This window comes from Plecotus auritus, assembly GCF_963455305.1.
Source record: "Plecotus auritus genome assembly, chromosome: X".
Lineage (NCBI taxonomy): Eukaryota > Metazoa > Chordata > Mammalia > Chiroptera > Vespertilionidae > Plecotus > Plecotus auritus.
In genome coordinates this window covers 103,698,198-103,715,575 of record NC_137784.1, presented here as the reverse complement: position 1 = coordinate 103,715,575, position 17,378 = coordinate 103,698,198, and the positions used below count along the sequence as shown (strand labels likewise).

The 17,378-nt window shown below is 36.5% G+C and overlaps 1 protein-coding gene across 1 annotated transcript in view; it reads left to right on the top strand.

Annotated features, from left to right (window-relative positions):
- TENM1 (teneurin transmembrane protein 1) overlaps nt 1–17,378 on the top strand; it is a 1,003,294-nt gene that overhangs the window by 693,935 nt on the left and 291,981 nt on the right. The window contains exons 11-13 of the mRNA XM_080653537.1: nt 621–831; nt 13,198–13,299; nt 14,676–14,870. Coding sequence (XP_080509663.1) covers nt 621–831; nt 13,198–13,299; nt 14,676–14,870 — 508 coding nt within the window. The remainder of the gene's footprint in view (nt 1–620; nt 832–13,197; nt 13,300–14,675; nt 14,871–17,378) is intronic.

Genomic DNA, 17,378 nt, shown 5'->3' with positions numbered 1-17,378 from the left:
TGTAGTTCAAACCTTCCCTTCTGGGTCAGACTAGGCAGAGGATTAGAATGCCATTCAAATGTAACTATTGAAAATGTTCAAGGACACATGTGCCATGTGCTTATCCACTGATTAGGAATAAAAAGGGGGGGTGTCCTTTGAATATCTAAATATGCTACTACAAAAATAGTAAATTATGATGAATGTTTTCAAAGTTTGACTGTTTACTCATTTGTTTTTTAAATATATATAAAACTCTTTAATTTGTAGGGAAGGCCATGGTAACATTTCTGAGGGGAATGTGTGGTTTCAACTGTCTTCTATCAGATAGAATGGTAAAATATCAGGATTCTCTTGCATAATACTAAACAAGATATTTTTCTATTTCTTGGTTTATTTATTTTTAAATGAGTATTTTGAATACTCCCAAACTGAGAGGTTTATAACATTTACAAGTGTAGTGAGGCTTTTTCCCTCAGAATTAATAATATTCTTTTGGGTTTCAATTTACTTAAAATGAATAACTTCCTCTTTGCCTGCCTCCAAAGCAAAGAAGTATGAAATAGGGCAATGAAATTAGAGATGTCCGTCAGTCAAGAAGTAAAAGCAGAGGCTCATATTTGTGTTCATATTTGTTCCAGTTTGATTTTGTAAAGCTAATGGATGGAAAGCAACTGGTGAAGCAAGACTCCAAGGGCTCTGACGATAGCCAGCACTCCCCTCGGAACCTGATCTTAACCTCACTGCAGGAGACAGGCTTCATAGAGTACATGGACCAAGGGCCTTGGTATCTGGCATTTTATAATGATGGCAAAAAGATGGAACAAGTATTTGTGTTAACTACTGCAATTGGTAAGCTGCCTTGGTTATTATTTTGAATTGACAGTATAACTCTAGAAAGACACAATCAGTGATTAAAGTAATACAGATGTTATTTAAGCTTATTGCTCATTCTGCTTTAAACTCATTATTCAGGATAAGTCACTATGAGAAAGGCTTATATTGTTGTCATTAATGTTGTTTCAATGCTGACTAAGAGTTTTTAAAAGCTCCATTATTTGCTGCTATTTTAGGATACTTGCCATGCACCATTTTGTAAGTTTTCAATAGAAATAATTACCTGGATGACATTGTTACTGAGGTTACATAAGACAACTTCGGTGAAGAAGGGTTCAAACAGGGGAAGCTCTGTTAGTTCAAGACCTATTAAAAACAAAAAAAAACACAAATAAGCACCTTTTAAAATGGAAAAGCTTGCATTGGTCCAGTTCTTTACAATGACTGATTCTACAGTGGTTCTCAACCTTTCTAATGCCGTGACCCTTTAATACAGTTCCTCACGTTGTGGTGACCCCCAACCATAAAATTATTTTTGTTGCTACTTCATAACTGTAGTTTTGCTAATGTTAATGAATCGTAATGTAAATATCTGTGTTTCCCGATGGTCTTAGGTGACCCTGCTAGCAGGTTGAGAACCACTGGTTGAGAACCGCTGCTGTAGAGCCTAAGACCATCGGAAAACACAGATATTTACATTATGATTCATAACAGTAGCAAAATTACAGTTATGAAGTAGCAACAAAAATAATTTTATGGTTGGGGGTCACCACAACGTGAGGAACTGTATTAAAGAGTCACGGCATTAGAAAGGTTGAGAACCACTGTTCTAGAACCAACCTTTAAGGTTTCAAAATACAACCTGACAGTACTTAAAGAAGAGTCTGAAAGAATAATAACTTGGGTCATTCAAAGCCATTTCTTTTACAATTTTTTAGTTTCAAAATCATCACAATGGCTCTTTTGGTGTTCTCAGGGTCTTTTAAAACATGTTCTTTTTAATACAATGTCTTCACCCACTCTTATTCACACTTCACCCTAGTTAGTCAGAAACATCTCGCTCTTGTCATTTTTTTGGTGAATGCATTCCCCTTGACCCTTTGTGTGAATAAAGCTGAGCTTTTTAGCAATTTCAGAGCCCTAAGGATAAACAACTCATTGACACAGTATTTTATTGTGTGAATTTTCCTAAAATACTCATCTGTTAAAAGAAGAAAAAATGTTTTGCAGCTGTCAGTTTTCTATATAGCTCTCACCATTTATCCTTTACTTAATCTGTTCAACCATATGTTTAGGAAGATGTATTGACTGTTAATAGATATACCATCTGCTCTTTATAACAATTATGTTCTATTTTTACTTTATGCTGAAGACCTTGAGTCAGTAGAAAATGGTATTCCATCCATAAGATTATCAAAAACTTTCTTCTAAAGTAATCAGAAAGATAGTAAAAATGCACTGATTATTTTCCTCTATTGAAATACTTTACTGATTTTATATATTCAAAAGAAAAAGTGTTTGTTAAATTGGAAAAAAAATATTTTGAGTCATGACACTGTTTTGCCACTCACAGCCTCATTGGGGCAGATTCAACAGACACAGAACTTACATGATATTTTTCTATCCAGGCCCAATTTTGATAAGGCAATTGCCAATGAGTTATGAGATTTGAAATACTTGTGAAGATTTTTCCCTCTTACAGTTATCCTTGCCCCTAAGCTTAAGTTAAAATACTAACCAAACTATTTACCTTTTAAAAAATCAATAGATCCAGAAACACGCTTGGAGGTGTTTTTTTTTCCATCCCTTGCTTCCTCCCAAAAAGAACCTAACCTTTGAAATATAAGTGTTATTATCCAGATATTAAGCTGTCACTTTTCTATGCAACAAGCTACTTGTTTTTACCTTATGCAAGTCAGTTTGTTTACTTTTCTGTTGTCTTTTGATATTAGAAGTAAGAGAAACATTTCTTCTATAATTCTACTTAGAGAATCCAAGTAAATTTCCAAAAAAATCAAAAGTATGTAAGTTATTTACTCTAAATTCTCCCCATTAATTTTTAATGTTTTTATAACTTATGTTCATTTTAGTGAGAAGAGACTAAAATATTTGCTTGAACAAATTAAGGTTTTGTGTGAATTTATTCTAAATGTTGCTTATTCTCTATTCATAATAATAGAATCAGTTGATTGATCTTAACTCTACTTGGTCTGCTACCAATAAGACTCCAGACAGTATTAATAACCAACATTTATTAAATGACTAACATAGATCTACATTAATATATACTATTTTCCAGTAGGATGGGCAGAGTTGTCACTATCCCCTAATCTCAGTCAGTCTGCTTTATAACATGATTGTATATGGAGTGCCACTCTGCCCCAAGCACTGCACTAGATGCTTTACATTCAGTTATCTTGTTTGATTCTCATCACAACCCTGACAGCACAGGTGTAATGACAGTTATATTACAAATAAGGAAACAGAGTCCTGGAATGAGTAAATAATTTGGTAAAGTCTCACAGCCAGCAAGTGGCAAAATTGAGATTTGAGACAACCAATAGGCCTGTTTCCAAAGCCCATGCCCTTTAGAAGATATTCATTCCATAGATTATGAATTACCTTTAGTTGCTCTTAGGAGAAAACCTGCCAGAAGCAACACATCATCAGTACAGATGCAGATATGAAGAGGCTTTAGACTCTAGAATAGGAACGGAACTGTAAGCATAGAACTTTAAAATGATTCTCTGCTCTAATGAACTGCTATCTAGGAAGTGATTCTGCAGTAAGTTTTAAAACATAAAAGGCAAAGTTTCCTGGAGGCCAACATAAATAGAAAAACATTCTTTTTCATTATTGGCTATTTATGCGATCCTGCTGTAGCCATCCTCTTCCTGGAGTCCTTAGACTGTCCCAATGTCTGACACCCTGTGGAGATGGCAGCTTCCAATACCTCCTATAATGCCTTTTCTTCTCATTTGCATTGCTGGTGTTAAGCCCTGTGCAGCAGTGGGCCCAAAGATAGTTTTTAGATAAGTCAATAAGATGTAGGAATTTTTATTTATTTTGATAGCAAACTTTATTAAATGTCTTTTCTACAATAGCTACATTCCCATAAGACTACTTCCATAAAGTTGTCAATAGGAACTGGTGTGAAATTAAATTCAACTCTTTTTGCCTTTCAAAGTTTCCTTCATGGCCTTTTATTAACCATCCAGACAGGGGAAATCTAAATGTAGATTTAAAAACTGCCACTATTGCTTAGTATAAGAAAGTTAGATAAGTAGAAAATAGAAAAATAATTGTTCCATCTTAGAATGTAAAAAAAAGACTCTTTATGCTTTTTATAATGACCTTTTAAATAAATTAATAACTTTCTGAAAATAACAAAGGTTTAATGAGTTAAATATAGTTAGCTCTTTGTCAAATGTTACATTCTCACCAGTCAAGTTGTAGTTCAGAAATGCCAAGTGTTAATTTCTTATCCAGTTCAGTTATCTAAAACAGAGATAAAAGAACAGAGCATCATAAACCTACAAAAAGCTAGCTCATGTATTCAGATGGGGTGGAGAAGAATGACATCATCCAAAATGATAATAGGATGGCTACCCGCACAGCCACTGGATTCATTTTCAGCTTTCTATGAATCCCCTAATTGGACTAGATACCATTTCCTTCCTCTCGCATTTATTCTGCCCAGGGCAGAGCTCCAAATCTAGATCATAAATTCTCTAACTATGGAAGTTTATTTGAAGTATTTGTTCTCAGTCTTTGAGGCTTCAATGTAATGGGAACATGCAGGATCACCTGCTATATTTGTTAGTATGTAGATTACTGGGTTACATTCCTCAGAGACAGATTCAATAGATCTGGAGTGAAGCCCAGGCATCTGCATTGTAAGCACCTCAAGTGATCCTACTGATACAGGTAGTCAAAACGCCTCCACTGAAGAAATGCTATTTCTCAACCCTCAATATAATTCTCATAGTTCAGAGGAAGATGCCAAGACTACTTCATAGGATATCTCGTTTTAATCGGAAATAGCTTATCCAAGTGGAACTAGATGAAGTAGATAATTTGAATTGAAAAGAAAAAACTGGTGCATATGAGAAGCATGAGTTTAATAGACCAGAACATAAAACTAGGAATCCAAGAGTGCTAAGTATAGAAAACTTACAGAAAATAGAAATGAAAATATTATTTTTTAAAAAACTACAAGAGTAAAATATGCAGATCATCATACTAGTAATTCATGGACTTGGAATGTAATGCTATTATGTATACAAATACAGTTTTAAATTAAAAACACTTTAATTTTTAATTAATTTTTATTGAGGTAACATGAATAACATTATGTAAATTTTAGATGTACAACATTATAATTTTTAAAATCATTGTCAGAAACTGATTTTTGTATAACTTTATACTTTTTCAATCAGAGTACCTGAAGACTTGCCCAAGTTCTGTTACAGTGCATGTCTTCATGGCACCAGAACTACCTATGGGCACCTTTAAAACCTTCTCAATTCCCCTAAAGCCTATTCTTCTCTAAGAATGGATTGAAGGGAAATTAGTGGCAGATAAATGATAAGCATTTACAGTCAAGAAAGCATTTCTCAACAAAATACTTAGGTTCCAATGCTTTTAGTGGTGGTGAATTTAATATGAACACTTACTTTAAAAGCCTCCCATTGTCACTTATTAATGAAAATGAAATACTGATTATCATATTTAAGCTGTCAAGATAGTAGATTAAACATTTTAAAGTGCTAGAGAAGACAATGTCATTTACTACAACCTAAATTTGAAAATAAACAGTAGACTTAGTCTTCTGATTGCATTTTGAAGCCCATTTTGCTTTTGAGAAATGTCCTATAATCCTAGTACATTTTTAACTTTATCATGAATGTCTCATGAGAATATAATTCTTATAGATCCTTTATGCACTTTAGAGATGAGATTGGTTTTTAGTTCCACTCTTGAATAGCCAATTCAGCAATTCCAGGGTGCTTTTAATAATCTGGAACTACATGTGACATCTTACAGAAATCTTTGGCATCTGATTTTATTTTATTTTATTTTTTTAATTTTTTTATTAAGGTATTATATGTGTACATATCTTACCATTGCCCCCCCCACCCCACTCCCATACATGTCCTCACCCCCCAATGTTTTGCATCCATTGGTTACTCTTATATGCATGCATATAGGTCCTTCAGTTGATCTCTTATTTCCCCCACCTCTCCCTAACCTTACCGCTGTAATTTGACAGTCTGTTTGATGCTTTACTGCCTCTGTATCTATCTTTTTGTTCATCAGTTTATAATGTTTTTCATTATCCCCAAATGAGTGAGATCATGTGGTATTTTTCTTTCATTGACTGGCTTATTTCACTTAGCATAATGTTCTCTAATTCCATCCAGGTGCCTACAAATGGTAGTAATTCCTTCTTTTTTATGGCAGCATAGTATTCCATTGTGTAGATGTACCATAGTTTTCTGATCCAGTCATCTACTGACGGGCACCTAGGCTGTTTCCAAATCTTAGCTATTGTAAATTGTGCTGCTATGAACATAGTGGTACATATATCCTTTCTGATTGGTGTTTCTGGTTTCTTAAAATATATTCCTAGGAGTGGGATTACTGGGTCAAATGGGAGTTCCATTTCCAGTTTTTTGAGGAAACTCCATACTGTTCTCCACAGTGGCTGCACCAGTCTGCATTCCCACCAGCCGTGCACGAGGGTTCCTTTTTATCCGCATCCTCGCCAACACTTGTCGTTTGTTGATTTGTTGATGATAGCCATTCTTACAGGTGTGAGATGGTATCGCATTGTCGTTTTGATTTGCCTCTCTCGGATAATTAGTGACTTTGAGCATGTTTTCATGTGTCTCTTGGCCTTCCTTCTGTCTTCTTTCGAAAGGATTTTATTTAGGTCTGTTGCCCATTTTTTTATTGTATCATTTATCTTCCTTTTATTAAGTTGTATAAGCTGCCTGTAGATGTTGGAGATTAAACCTTTATCAGTGATAACATTTGCAAATATGTTCTCCCATACAGTGGGGTTTCTTGTTGTTTTGTTGATGGTTTCTTTTGCTGTGCAAAAGCTTTTTATTTTGATGTAGTCCCATTTGTTTATTTTCTCTTTGGCTTCCATTGCCCTAGGGGCAGTATCAGTGAAAAAGTTATTTTGGCATATGTCTGAGATTTCTCTGCCTGTGGATTCCTCTAGTATTTTTATGGCTTCCCGTCTTATATTTAAATCCTGTATCCATTTTGAGTTTATTTTTGTGTATGGTGTAAGTTGGTGATTAGTTTCATTTTTTTGCATGTATCTGTCCAATTTTCCCAACACCATTTATTGAAGAGACTGTCTTGACTCCATTGTATGCTCATGCCTCCTTTGTCAAATATTAATTGCGCATATTGGTTTGGGTCGATATCTGGATTCTCTATTCTATTCCAATGATCTATATGTCTGATCTTTTGTTTTATATGCGGGCTGTTTCTTTGTCTCCCCATGGTCTCTCTTCTCTGGGTGTCTGGTTAGAGGCTGTTTTGAGGACAGTGGCTTTGTAATACAGCTTGAAATCTGGTATTGAGATCCCTCCTGCTTTATTCTTCTTTCTCAGGATTGCTGTGCCTATTCGGGGTCTTTTTTTATTCCAGATGAATTTTTGGAGAGTTCTTTCTAGGTCTGTGAAATATGCCGTTGGTATTTTAATGGGGAGTGCATTGAATCTATAGATTGCTTTGGGTAGTATGGACATTTTAATGATGTTGATTCTACCAATCCATGAACATGGTATGTTCTTCCATCTGTTTACATCTTCCTCTATCTCTTTTTTCAGTGTCCTGTAGTTTTCCATGTATAGGTCTTTTACCTCCTTGGTTAGGTTTATTCCTAAGTATCTTAATTTTTTTGGTGCGATGGAAAAATGGGATTGCTTTTTTAGTCTCTCTTTCTGTAAGTTCACTGTTGGTGTATAGAAATGCCATAGATTTCTTGGCATTAATTTTGTATCCTGCTACATTGCCGAATTCATTTATTAAGTCTGTTAGTTTTTTGATGGAGTCTTTTGGTTTTTTTATGTACAATATCATGTCATCTGCAAATAAGGACAGCTTTACTTCTTCTTTTCCAGTTTGGATGCCTTTTATTTCTTCTTCTTGTCTGATTGCAATGGCTAATACTTCCAGTACTATGTCAAACAGGAGTGGTGAGAGTGGGCATCCTTGTCTTGTTCCTGTTCTTAGGGGAAATGGTTTTAGATTTTGCCCATTGAGTATGATGTTAGCTGTGGGTTTATCATATATAGCTTTTATTATGTTGAGGTATGATCCTTCTATTCCCACCTTGTTGAGAGTTTTTATCAAGAAAGGGTGTTGGATTTTGTCAAATGCTTTTTCTGCATCAATTAATATGACTATGTGATTTTTATCTCTCAATTTGTTTATGTGATGTATCACATTTATTGATTTGCGGATATTGTAACATCCTTACATTCCTGGGATAAACCCTACTTGGTCATGGTGTATGATCTTTCTGATGTACTACTGGATCCGATTTGCTAGAATTTTGTTGAGGATTTTGGCATCTACATTCATGAGGGATATTGGCCTGTAATTCTCCTTCATTGTGTTGTCTTTCTCTGGTTTTGGTATTAGGGTGATGCTGGCTTCATAGAAGGAGCTTGGAAGTGTTCCTTCCTCTTGAATTTTTTGGAATAGTCTGAGGAGGATAGGTTTTAGTTCTTCCTTGAATGTTTGGTAGAACTCTCTTGTGAAGCCGTCTGGCCCCGGGCTTTTGTTTGCCGGAAGCTCTTTGATGACTGCTTCAATTTCTTCCATAGTTACTGGCATATTGAGATGTTTAGATTCTTCTTGATTGAGTTTTGGAAGGTTATATTTTTCTAGGAATATGTCCATTTCCTCCAGGTTGTCCAGTGTGTTGGAATAGAGTTGTTCACAGTATTTTTTAACAATCCTTTGTATTTCAGCGGGATCTGTTGTTATTTCACCTCTTTCATTTCTGATTTTGTTTATTTGGGTCCTCTCTCTTTGCTTCTTAGTGAGCCTGGCTAGAGGTTCATCAATCTTGTTTATCCTTTCAAAGAACCAGATTTTGGTTTTGTTGATCTTTTGTATTGTTTCTTTGGTCTCTATGTCGTTTATCTCTGCTCTGATCTTTATTATTTCCTTCCTTCTGCTTACAATGGGCTTTTCTTGTTGCTCTTTTTCTAACTCTTTGAGTTGTTGGGTTAGGTAATTTATTACCATTGTTTCTTGTTTTTTGCAGTAGGCTTGTAGAGCTATGAACTTCCCTCTCAAGACTGCTTTCGCTGTGTCCCATAGATTTTGGATTGCTGTGTTTTCATTGTCATTTGTTTCCATGATGTTTTTTATTTCTTCTTTGATCTCTCTGGTAACCCAATCATTGTTTAATAGCATGCTGTTTAGCCTCCATGTGATTGATTTCTTTGGGTTGTTTTTATTGTAGTTGATTTCCAGTTTTATGCCACTGTGGTCTGAGAAGATGCTTGATATGATTTCTATCTTCTTGAATTTGAAGAGACTTTGCCTATGTCCCAACATATGGTCTATCTTTGAAAATGACCCATGTGCACTTGAGAAGAATGTATATTCTGTGACTTTGGGGTGAAATGTTCTGAAGATGTCAATTAATTCCATCTGGTCTAGTGAGTCATTTAGGATTGATGTTTCTTAACTGATTTTTTGTTTAGAGGATTTGTCCATTGGTGATAGTGGGGTATTAAAGTCTCCTACTATGATTGTATTGCTGTCAATCTCTCCCTTGATATCCTCCAGGTGATTTTTTATGTATTTGGGTGCTCCTGTATTTGGTGCATATATGTTTAACAGAGTTATTTCTTCTTGTTGGATTGCTCCCTTTAGTATTATGAAGTGGCCTTCCTTATCTCTTGTTATGTCCTTCAGTTTGAGATCTAATTTGTCAGATATAAGTATTGCTACCCCAGCTTTTTTTTCAGTTCCATTTGCCTGGAAAACCTTTTTCCATCCCTTCCCCCTCAGTCTGTGTGCGTCTTTTTTTCTGAGGTGGGTTTCTTTTAGACAGCAGATATATAGGTCATGTTTTCTCATCCAATCCATTACCCTATGTCTTTTGATTGGGGCACTTAATCCATTTACATTTAAAGTTATTATTGATAGGTACTTATTTGTCGCCATTCCTATTCTTTACACCTGTGTTCTTTCTTCGCTTCCTATTTTTTTTTTTTTTTACAGCAGACCCTTTAGCATTTCTTGCATTGCTGGTTTGGTGGTAATAAATTCCCGTAGTCCTTTTTTGTCTGTGAAGCTCCTGATTTCACCTTCAATTTTGATTGACAGCCTTGCTGGGTACAGTATTCTTGGATTCAGACCCTTCCTTTGCATGACTTTGTATATTTCATTCCATTCCCTTCTGGCCTGATGAGTTACTGTTGAGAAATCAGTTGCTAGTCTGATGGGGGTTCCTTTGTATGTAACTTTCTGTCTCTTGCCGCTTTTAAGATTCTTACTTTGTTGTTGGTGTTTGCCAATTTTATTATAATGTGCCTTGGTGTTGGTCTTTTGGGGTTCATTTTTCTTGGGACTCTGTGAGCTTTTTGGATTTGTGTGGGGTTTTTCTTCTCTATATCAGGGAAATTTTCTGTCATTATTTCTTCAAAGAGATTTTCTATTCCTTGCTCAGCTTCCTTGCCTTCTGGAACCCCTATTATGCAGATGTTGTTTTGTTTCTTGTTGTCCCAAAGTTCCCTTAGGCTGTCCTCCTGCCTTTTATTTTTTTTTTTCTAGACATTGCTCTACTTGGGTATTTTTTCCCATCTTGTCTCCTAGCTCACTGATGCGGTCCTCTGCTTCTTGTAGTCTACTCTTGATGCTTTCTATTGAGTTCTTTACAGCAGCAATGTCATTTTTCATTTCTTCTTGGTTCTTCTTCATTTCCTCTTGGTTCTTGCTCATATTGTCGAATTGTCTTCCATTCTTTTCAGCCACCTTATGACCATTTCTCTGAATTCTTTTTCTGGAAGGTTGCTTGCCTCCATTTCCTTTACTTCCTTCTCTGGTGATGCCTGCTTTTGTTTCATATGCGGGCTGTTTCTTTGTCTCCCCATGGTCTCTCTTCTCTGGGTGTCTTGTTATGTAGTTCTCTCTCTCCTGCGTTGATTTAAAGGCACAAAATACAGCACTACCAGGTACAACACACAAGGCACTGAACAGAAATGTATTCACAATATTAATAACCTCTAATAAAGGTGACCACCAGAGAAAGGCAAATTAGGGGATAGGAGAGAAAGAAGAAGAGGAAAAAGAAAGAAAGAAGAAAAAAAAGGAGTGTTAAAATGAAATTGGGAAAAGGGAAAAAAAGAAGAAAAAAAAAGTAGGAGAGACAAGAAAGAGACTAAGAGAGAAAGGGAAACAGACTATATATATTTGGGATAAAACTCCAATAGAACAGTCACTTATCCCACCAAATGCCAGCAACAAGTACCTGGGGATTAATACAAACTACAACACCAACTAATATTGAGTGAGGCAAGGGAAAACAGAAGCACTAAACAAACAAAAAAATAAACAAAAGAAGAATAAGCAAAACAATCTCACAAAACATAAAATTTCGATATAATCTACATTCAAGCGAACAACAACAAAAGGACAGAGAGAAAAACAATTTTTTGGATAGTTAAGACAGCGAAGAGAGAGGTGTGTATGGACTTGGAGCAGGGGATTGGAGATTAGATATATAAGTAGGGTGAAATTTTAACGGAAAATCTAAAGCAGGAAAGGGGTAAGATAAACAGGACACTGAAAAGGGAAAAGTGAGGAAGAGAGTGATGGCATAAAGGTAGAGTTGAAATAGAGTAAAACGATGCTAAAGGAAAGATAAAAATAGAATGTAGAACATTAATCCCAAAACAAAATGAAGAGAAAATAAAATGACACTTTAATAAAAAAAGATAAAGTAGTAGTAGTAATAATACAGATTGAAAATAAAAATGTAATAATTAAAAAGGTAAAATCAAGTGAGGAAAAAAGAAAAAAAATAGTTTCTTGAGTAAAAGATGCAAAAATGAAAATAAAAAAATAAAAAATAAAATGTGGAGTAGTGAAGGTCATTCACTTCCTCTGTTTTTCTGTTTGGAACACCTGTTTCTCAGTCTGGCAGTATTGCTGTTCCCTGCGTTCCACTGCTCTTCAGTGATGTAAGCCAGTCCTGATTTTAAGCAGGCGGTGTGTCTTAATTTGTATTCCTTTATTTTTTATTATACAAGAGTCAATTTGTGATTCAGCCCCTGGGTGGCAGTGTTTCTGGATTGACTTCCGGGTCTATCTATGGCCTCTCTAGGCAGTGTTAGAGCCTTCTTTCCCTGTGGCACTCACTACCAGTTTGTGGGAGTGGGCTGCCTCAGAGCTGGCTCTCTGATGGTCACTCCCCGCTCTGATCCCCAGGTTCCAGAAAAACAACTTTCCCCTGCAGTCTCCCAGGGTGTCCCCAACTGGGTGATCCTATGTATTGGGCTTAGTAATCAGAAGCAAGAATTTCAAGAGGAAAAAGCTCAAGTGTGCGAATTCCGTGGCTGCATGTAAGTCTAGGCAGCCTGAAATTCTTAGGGTGTCCCTGCACGTCAGATTAAAATGGGTTGCTTTTTAGAGAGCCCTTCTGTTAGCAGCTCTGAGGACCCCCTTCCACATTCACGGATCACACCAGCCCCAACAACCACGGATTTTTCTAGGCACAGACTTCCCTGGTCCTCCAGCTCCCCCAAAACGCACGTTCCTCTCTCCCGCTGGGACCAGAGACCTCACCTTATCCCAGGTGAAATCTGACCTTTCCGTGGTGGAGTGTAGAGCTCCTCTGAACCCGTGTGTTTGCACCAATTGGGGAGTGTTGATCTGGGGCTCGCAGCTGTTCCGTGGGTGCCACAGTTGTGGATTCTCAGGCTTCTGATAAGCTCCACTTTCCGGTTCCAGATGGTGCAGACTCCGCGTCCAAGCCTGCAGCTCCGGGGGGTGGGGGAGACCCAGCCGCAGTGGGGGCTGCCAGGTCAGGGGAACCCCGTCTAGCAGTCTCCCACCTTCTTCTGGAGTTCAGCTGTCCCCCTACTTGCCAACAAACACTCCTAGTGCGACCCTCAGCTGTTCTTTCTTTCTGCTCCAGGACAAGGCTCGGAACACGTCTGTCTATTCCGCCACCATTTTTTTCTCTCTGCCATCTGATTTTAAATAGTAAGTGCTCCATAGACAGCAGAGGGCAAGAATGTTATAGGCCCAGAGTTTTTACAATTTTAAAAAAAAAATAAGGACTCTGCAGTCTATAGATTTGTTCATTTTTTTTCTTTTTCTCTCTATTAATAGAAATAATGGATGACTGTTCGACTAATTGCAATGGAAATGGAGAGTGTATCTCTGGACATTGCCATTGTTTCCCAGGATTCCTTGGGCCTGACTGTGCTAGAGGTAATGTTGCTCTGTTATTCTGATTGACTTAGGAAAATGGATGTCATTTGAGAACTCAGGAAGAGGAGGAGGAGGAGTAGTAGTGGTCATGGTAACAGCAGTAATAGCAGCAACACTGCCCACCGTCACTACCAAAAGTTGAGCACTTATTCCACCAGGAACTATTCTAAAAACTTTGTGTTATGTGTTTTAATTCCTATCATAGTCTTATGAGGTATATCTGTTATTATCCCAGTTTCATGGGCAAAGAACAACCTCAGAGAGGTGAAATAACTTAACCAGGGTTACCTAACAGCTGGGATTTACTAGTATACCTAAATCATCTAACCCAACTGCTACTTGATACTTCCATGTCCTGCATAAACTGATTCATAATGGATGGACTTTAAGAGTTAGGCAAAGTAGTTAATTGTTTATGCACTTCCATGTAAACTGGATGGAGTGGGCAATCAAATGGTCAAGTAGCCTAGAAAGTAAAGACTAGAAAGTCAGAAGTTCAACTTAGCAAACTTGACCATTTCCTAGACTTGCCCACAGTTCAATCCTTGAAAAGCTTTAGATAAATCACATCGTGTTTTCCCATAGGCTTACAGTTACGACTTTAGAGATGCTTTCTGCTTATTTTTTGTGTTCTTAAAGTTCTCAGTCTGCTAGTACTTTAATCTCAGGTTTCTCAGCCACTTAATTTCTTTAGGATAAATTCTATTCAATAGAGAATTCTATAGCACTTGCTAGGTTCCCAGTCCCGTAATAGATCTTGAGGAAGTGGGGGCAGGAGTGAAGATGATGGCTGGTAATAAAAAATAAGACAGAAGATATAGGCCCTGCCATTAAGGAGTCCACAGTTTCAATAGGGAGACAAACAATGACGAAGCAGAGAAAGAGTTCTACTAAAGGTCTGCACAATGTGTTATGTGTGTAGACATCTCTCCAGCATGGATCTTTTTAAATGTACAACTTTTTAAAGATAACATTCTGTAAAATGAATAACTCCCCATGTATTAGTTTTTCGAATTTTCTGTTTCCCCCTCTAAAAGTAGCATATATCTTCTTGAGAAAGAAAAGCCATAAGAGAAAAAAACCCTCGCTTATACTAATGAGGATAACAATTATTATTTAAGTTTATGATGGAATCAAAATCAAATGCTTGAAATAATTTCTCCACTCAGGATAGATTTATAATTTATCTTTATCTCACCCCCAAAGAAAGGCAAATTCTGTTTATAATCATAAACATGTGCCTATTTAATACAGGCCACGACAGAAATAATACAATTTTTTTGCCTGATATATTATACAAGAATCAATAGAGAATTGCTTGTTGGAGATTTTAAAAGCATTATGAGAACATTACAAGTTCATTTTTCAATCTTCAGATTCGTGCCCTGTGCTGTGTGGTGGGAATGGAGAATATGAGAAAGGACACTGCGTTTGCCGAAATGGCTGGAAGGGGCCAGAGTGTGATGTTCCAGAAGAACAATGCATTGACCCAACGTGCTTTGGTCATGGCACCTGCATCATGGGAGTCTGCATCTGTGTTCCGGGATACAAAGGAGAAATATGCGAGGAAGGTCGGAGCCCCATTTTCATCTATTGCTTTAGGCTTTTCTCCCACTGAATTGCCCAAGGCACCATTCTATGCTTCTAGTAGAGAAATAAGTGGTGTTAGCAACACATCAGTGCTCAACATGTCTGCTTTGTACATAGAGCAGGGAGTTGAAGTCAGGGGAGCTCATGTCTCTCCTGACAGTCTCTAATGTTAACATGAGGCCATGCCTGTGACCCTTGCAGAGCAGTAATGAAAAATGGCATATCCCCCTCATTTTAACATTGTTTCATAACTTGAGAATTTCCATATTGATGATTTTAGGAGTTAATTCATATGCTTTCATTATTACAGAGTGCACTAGGCCACATCTCACTTTAAAGCACATAATAAAAAATATATGCACATTTGGAACCATTTTATGAATGTTTTCTTTGGGAGTGATTTTTAGTTACCATTATTATTGCTTCATATTATTTATTTTTACATACCTCATGATAAACTTGACCTCCATGCCTAAGGAATCACTAATGAGTTTCAAGGAAGTGCCTTTATATTAAAATTCACCCCAAAGGAGCCTTTATACACAAAAGACATATTTTGAAATGGCAATAGTTTTATCATTTAAAGAGACACATTAGAAAATAAGTTTACTAGTAATCAGGCCTTTTTCATGCTACATTCCTCAAATAAGACTGATTTCAGAAATAATATTAAACCATTACCATGGGAGAGGGTCTCATCACAACTATTGTTCAGGAAAGAAGCAGCTGAAAATGCACTATAATTGCTTTTTAAAGATGGCTCATTAAGACTATTACATAGCATTCTAAAGGGTTTAATCTCATTCTGCTCCATGAGCAAGCAAGAGTTTAGCTTTTCACCTCCCATTAGCAGTACTAGAATTTTTGGTGTGAAGCTTTTATCTGTTCCAATGAATGGCATTGGGACTAGTCTAGGCACCCTAGTGCCTGAGTTACTTTTGGAAATTGTTTGTATGCTATCCAACTGCAATCATGATATTTAAGTTGTAAATTCAGATGCTATATGGTCACACTTATTCACCCCCCAAAAATGGTGCTATCACAACATCTACAATTTGCCAGGAAAACTAACCTAAGGAATTCAGACCCTTTTATTTAAATTGCATAAGCAGTTTAAAAAGGATATAGTGTTCTAGGCGTCACTAAAAAAATTGTAGAATAACCAAGATAGCATGGAATACCATATTTGACACTGTAAACTTCAAATACAATATTAAAAAAATGTTTTAAGTCAGACATCATAGACCAGGAGCAGACAGGCTAACCTGGGCTTATAGATGGGTCTTGTTTAATTCACATAATGGTGGTGGTGTTTTTGTTATGTAATGTGACATATTTGCCAAAATTTAAATAGAGAAGTGTCATATAAAAATCTCTATTTCTAGCCTCTTGTGAACAACACGAAAATCTGATAACCCTGGGCTCACATTCCTACATGGTGGCAATCAACTGGAGCTAAGAAGTAGCAGCTTCCTTTAAACTGCTCTCAGTTCACTCCCAACACACTCTGTTTTCTTACATCCAGCCCGTATCATTCATTCCAGTTTGTCACCTGCCTGGTGCCTTCAGCCATGTGACTTTATGCCTCTAATTTAAGCATAACTTACCTATTCATTGAGCGTGGCCTTTTAATAAAAGAAATTATATTAAGTTAAATATTATTTATTCAAAGTATTATATTTTAATATAATTAAATTCCCTTCTTCTAAAATTTTATACTTTGGACTTCTCCTTTTCCTTCAAATAATGAAATAATAGAATGAGGTATACCTTCTGATAGTTCTTTGCTGATTAGCTCAGGTATTGAAGCATTGTGCTAATGATCCTGAGATCATGGGCTAATTATAATGGCAATTACACTAACTATATGCTTGTTTAAACTTCCTCTGTTCCGAGGCCACACCACAGCCTAAAACTAGGCCAGTCTTGCAAATGGTAGCAAATTGTATTCATCTTTTTCCATTGCTGGGAAAGTAATTCAAAGCATACATCTGCATCATGGTAAATTATTTTGTTTCATCTTATTTGTATGGGAAGACTAAAAGTTTGAAAATCAACTTTCCCATTTTCCATGGTGACTGAATTAAAAGCATAAAACAATTCTCCCCAAGGCAAGCATAGGAATCTACTTCCAATACAGTTTATATATTTGTCCAAAAATATATATGGGTTGTCTAAAAATTATACATGTGTTCAAAACTTTCCAGACTCACAGAATCACAGGCTAAAACAATTGAGTCCGTGATATTCTAAAACAGTAGAAACTGTCACTGGGTACTGATAGAAGGAGAAGCCACAAGAAAAGAATTGTTTAATATGTTGCATTTTCAGTGCTTCAGCAGTCACTTCGTCAATACCTTGAATAATTCAATCGTAAAATATATCAACTTCTCTAGACACATCAAGTAAAAGGCATTTCTGGGAGCTATGATTCCAATTTCAGAAAAGACAAGGAAGGACTCACCAAAAATTCTTCCGGGTTTTTTTTT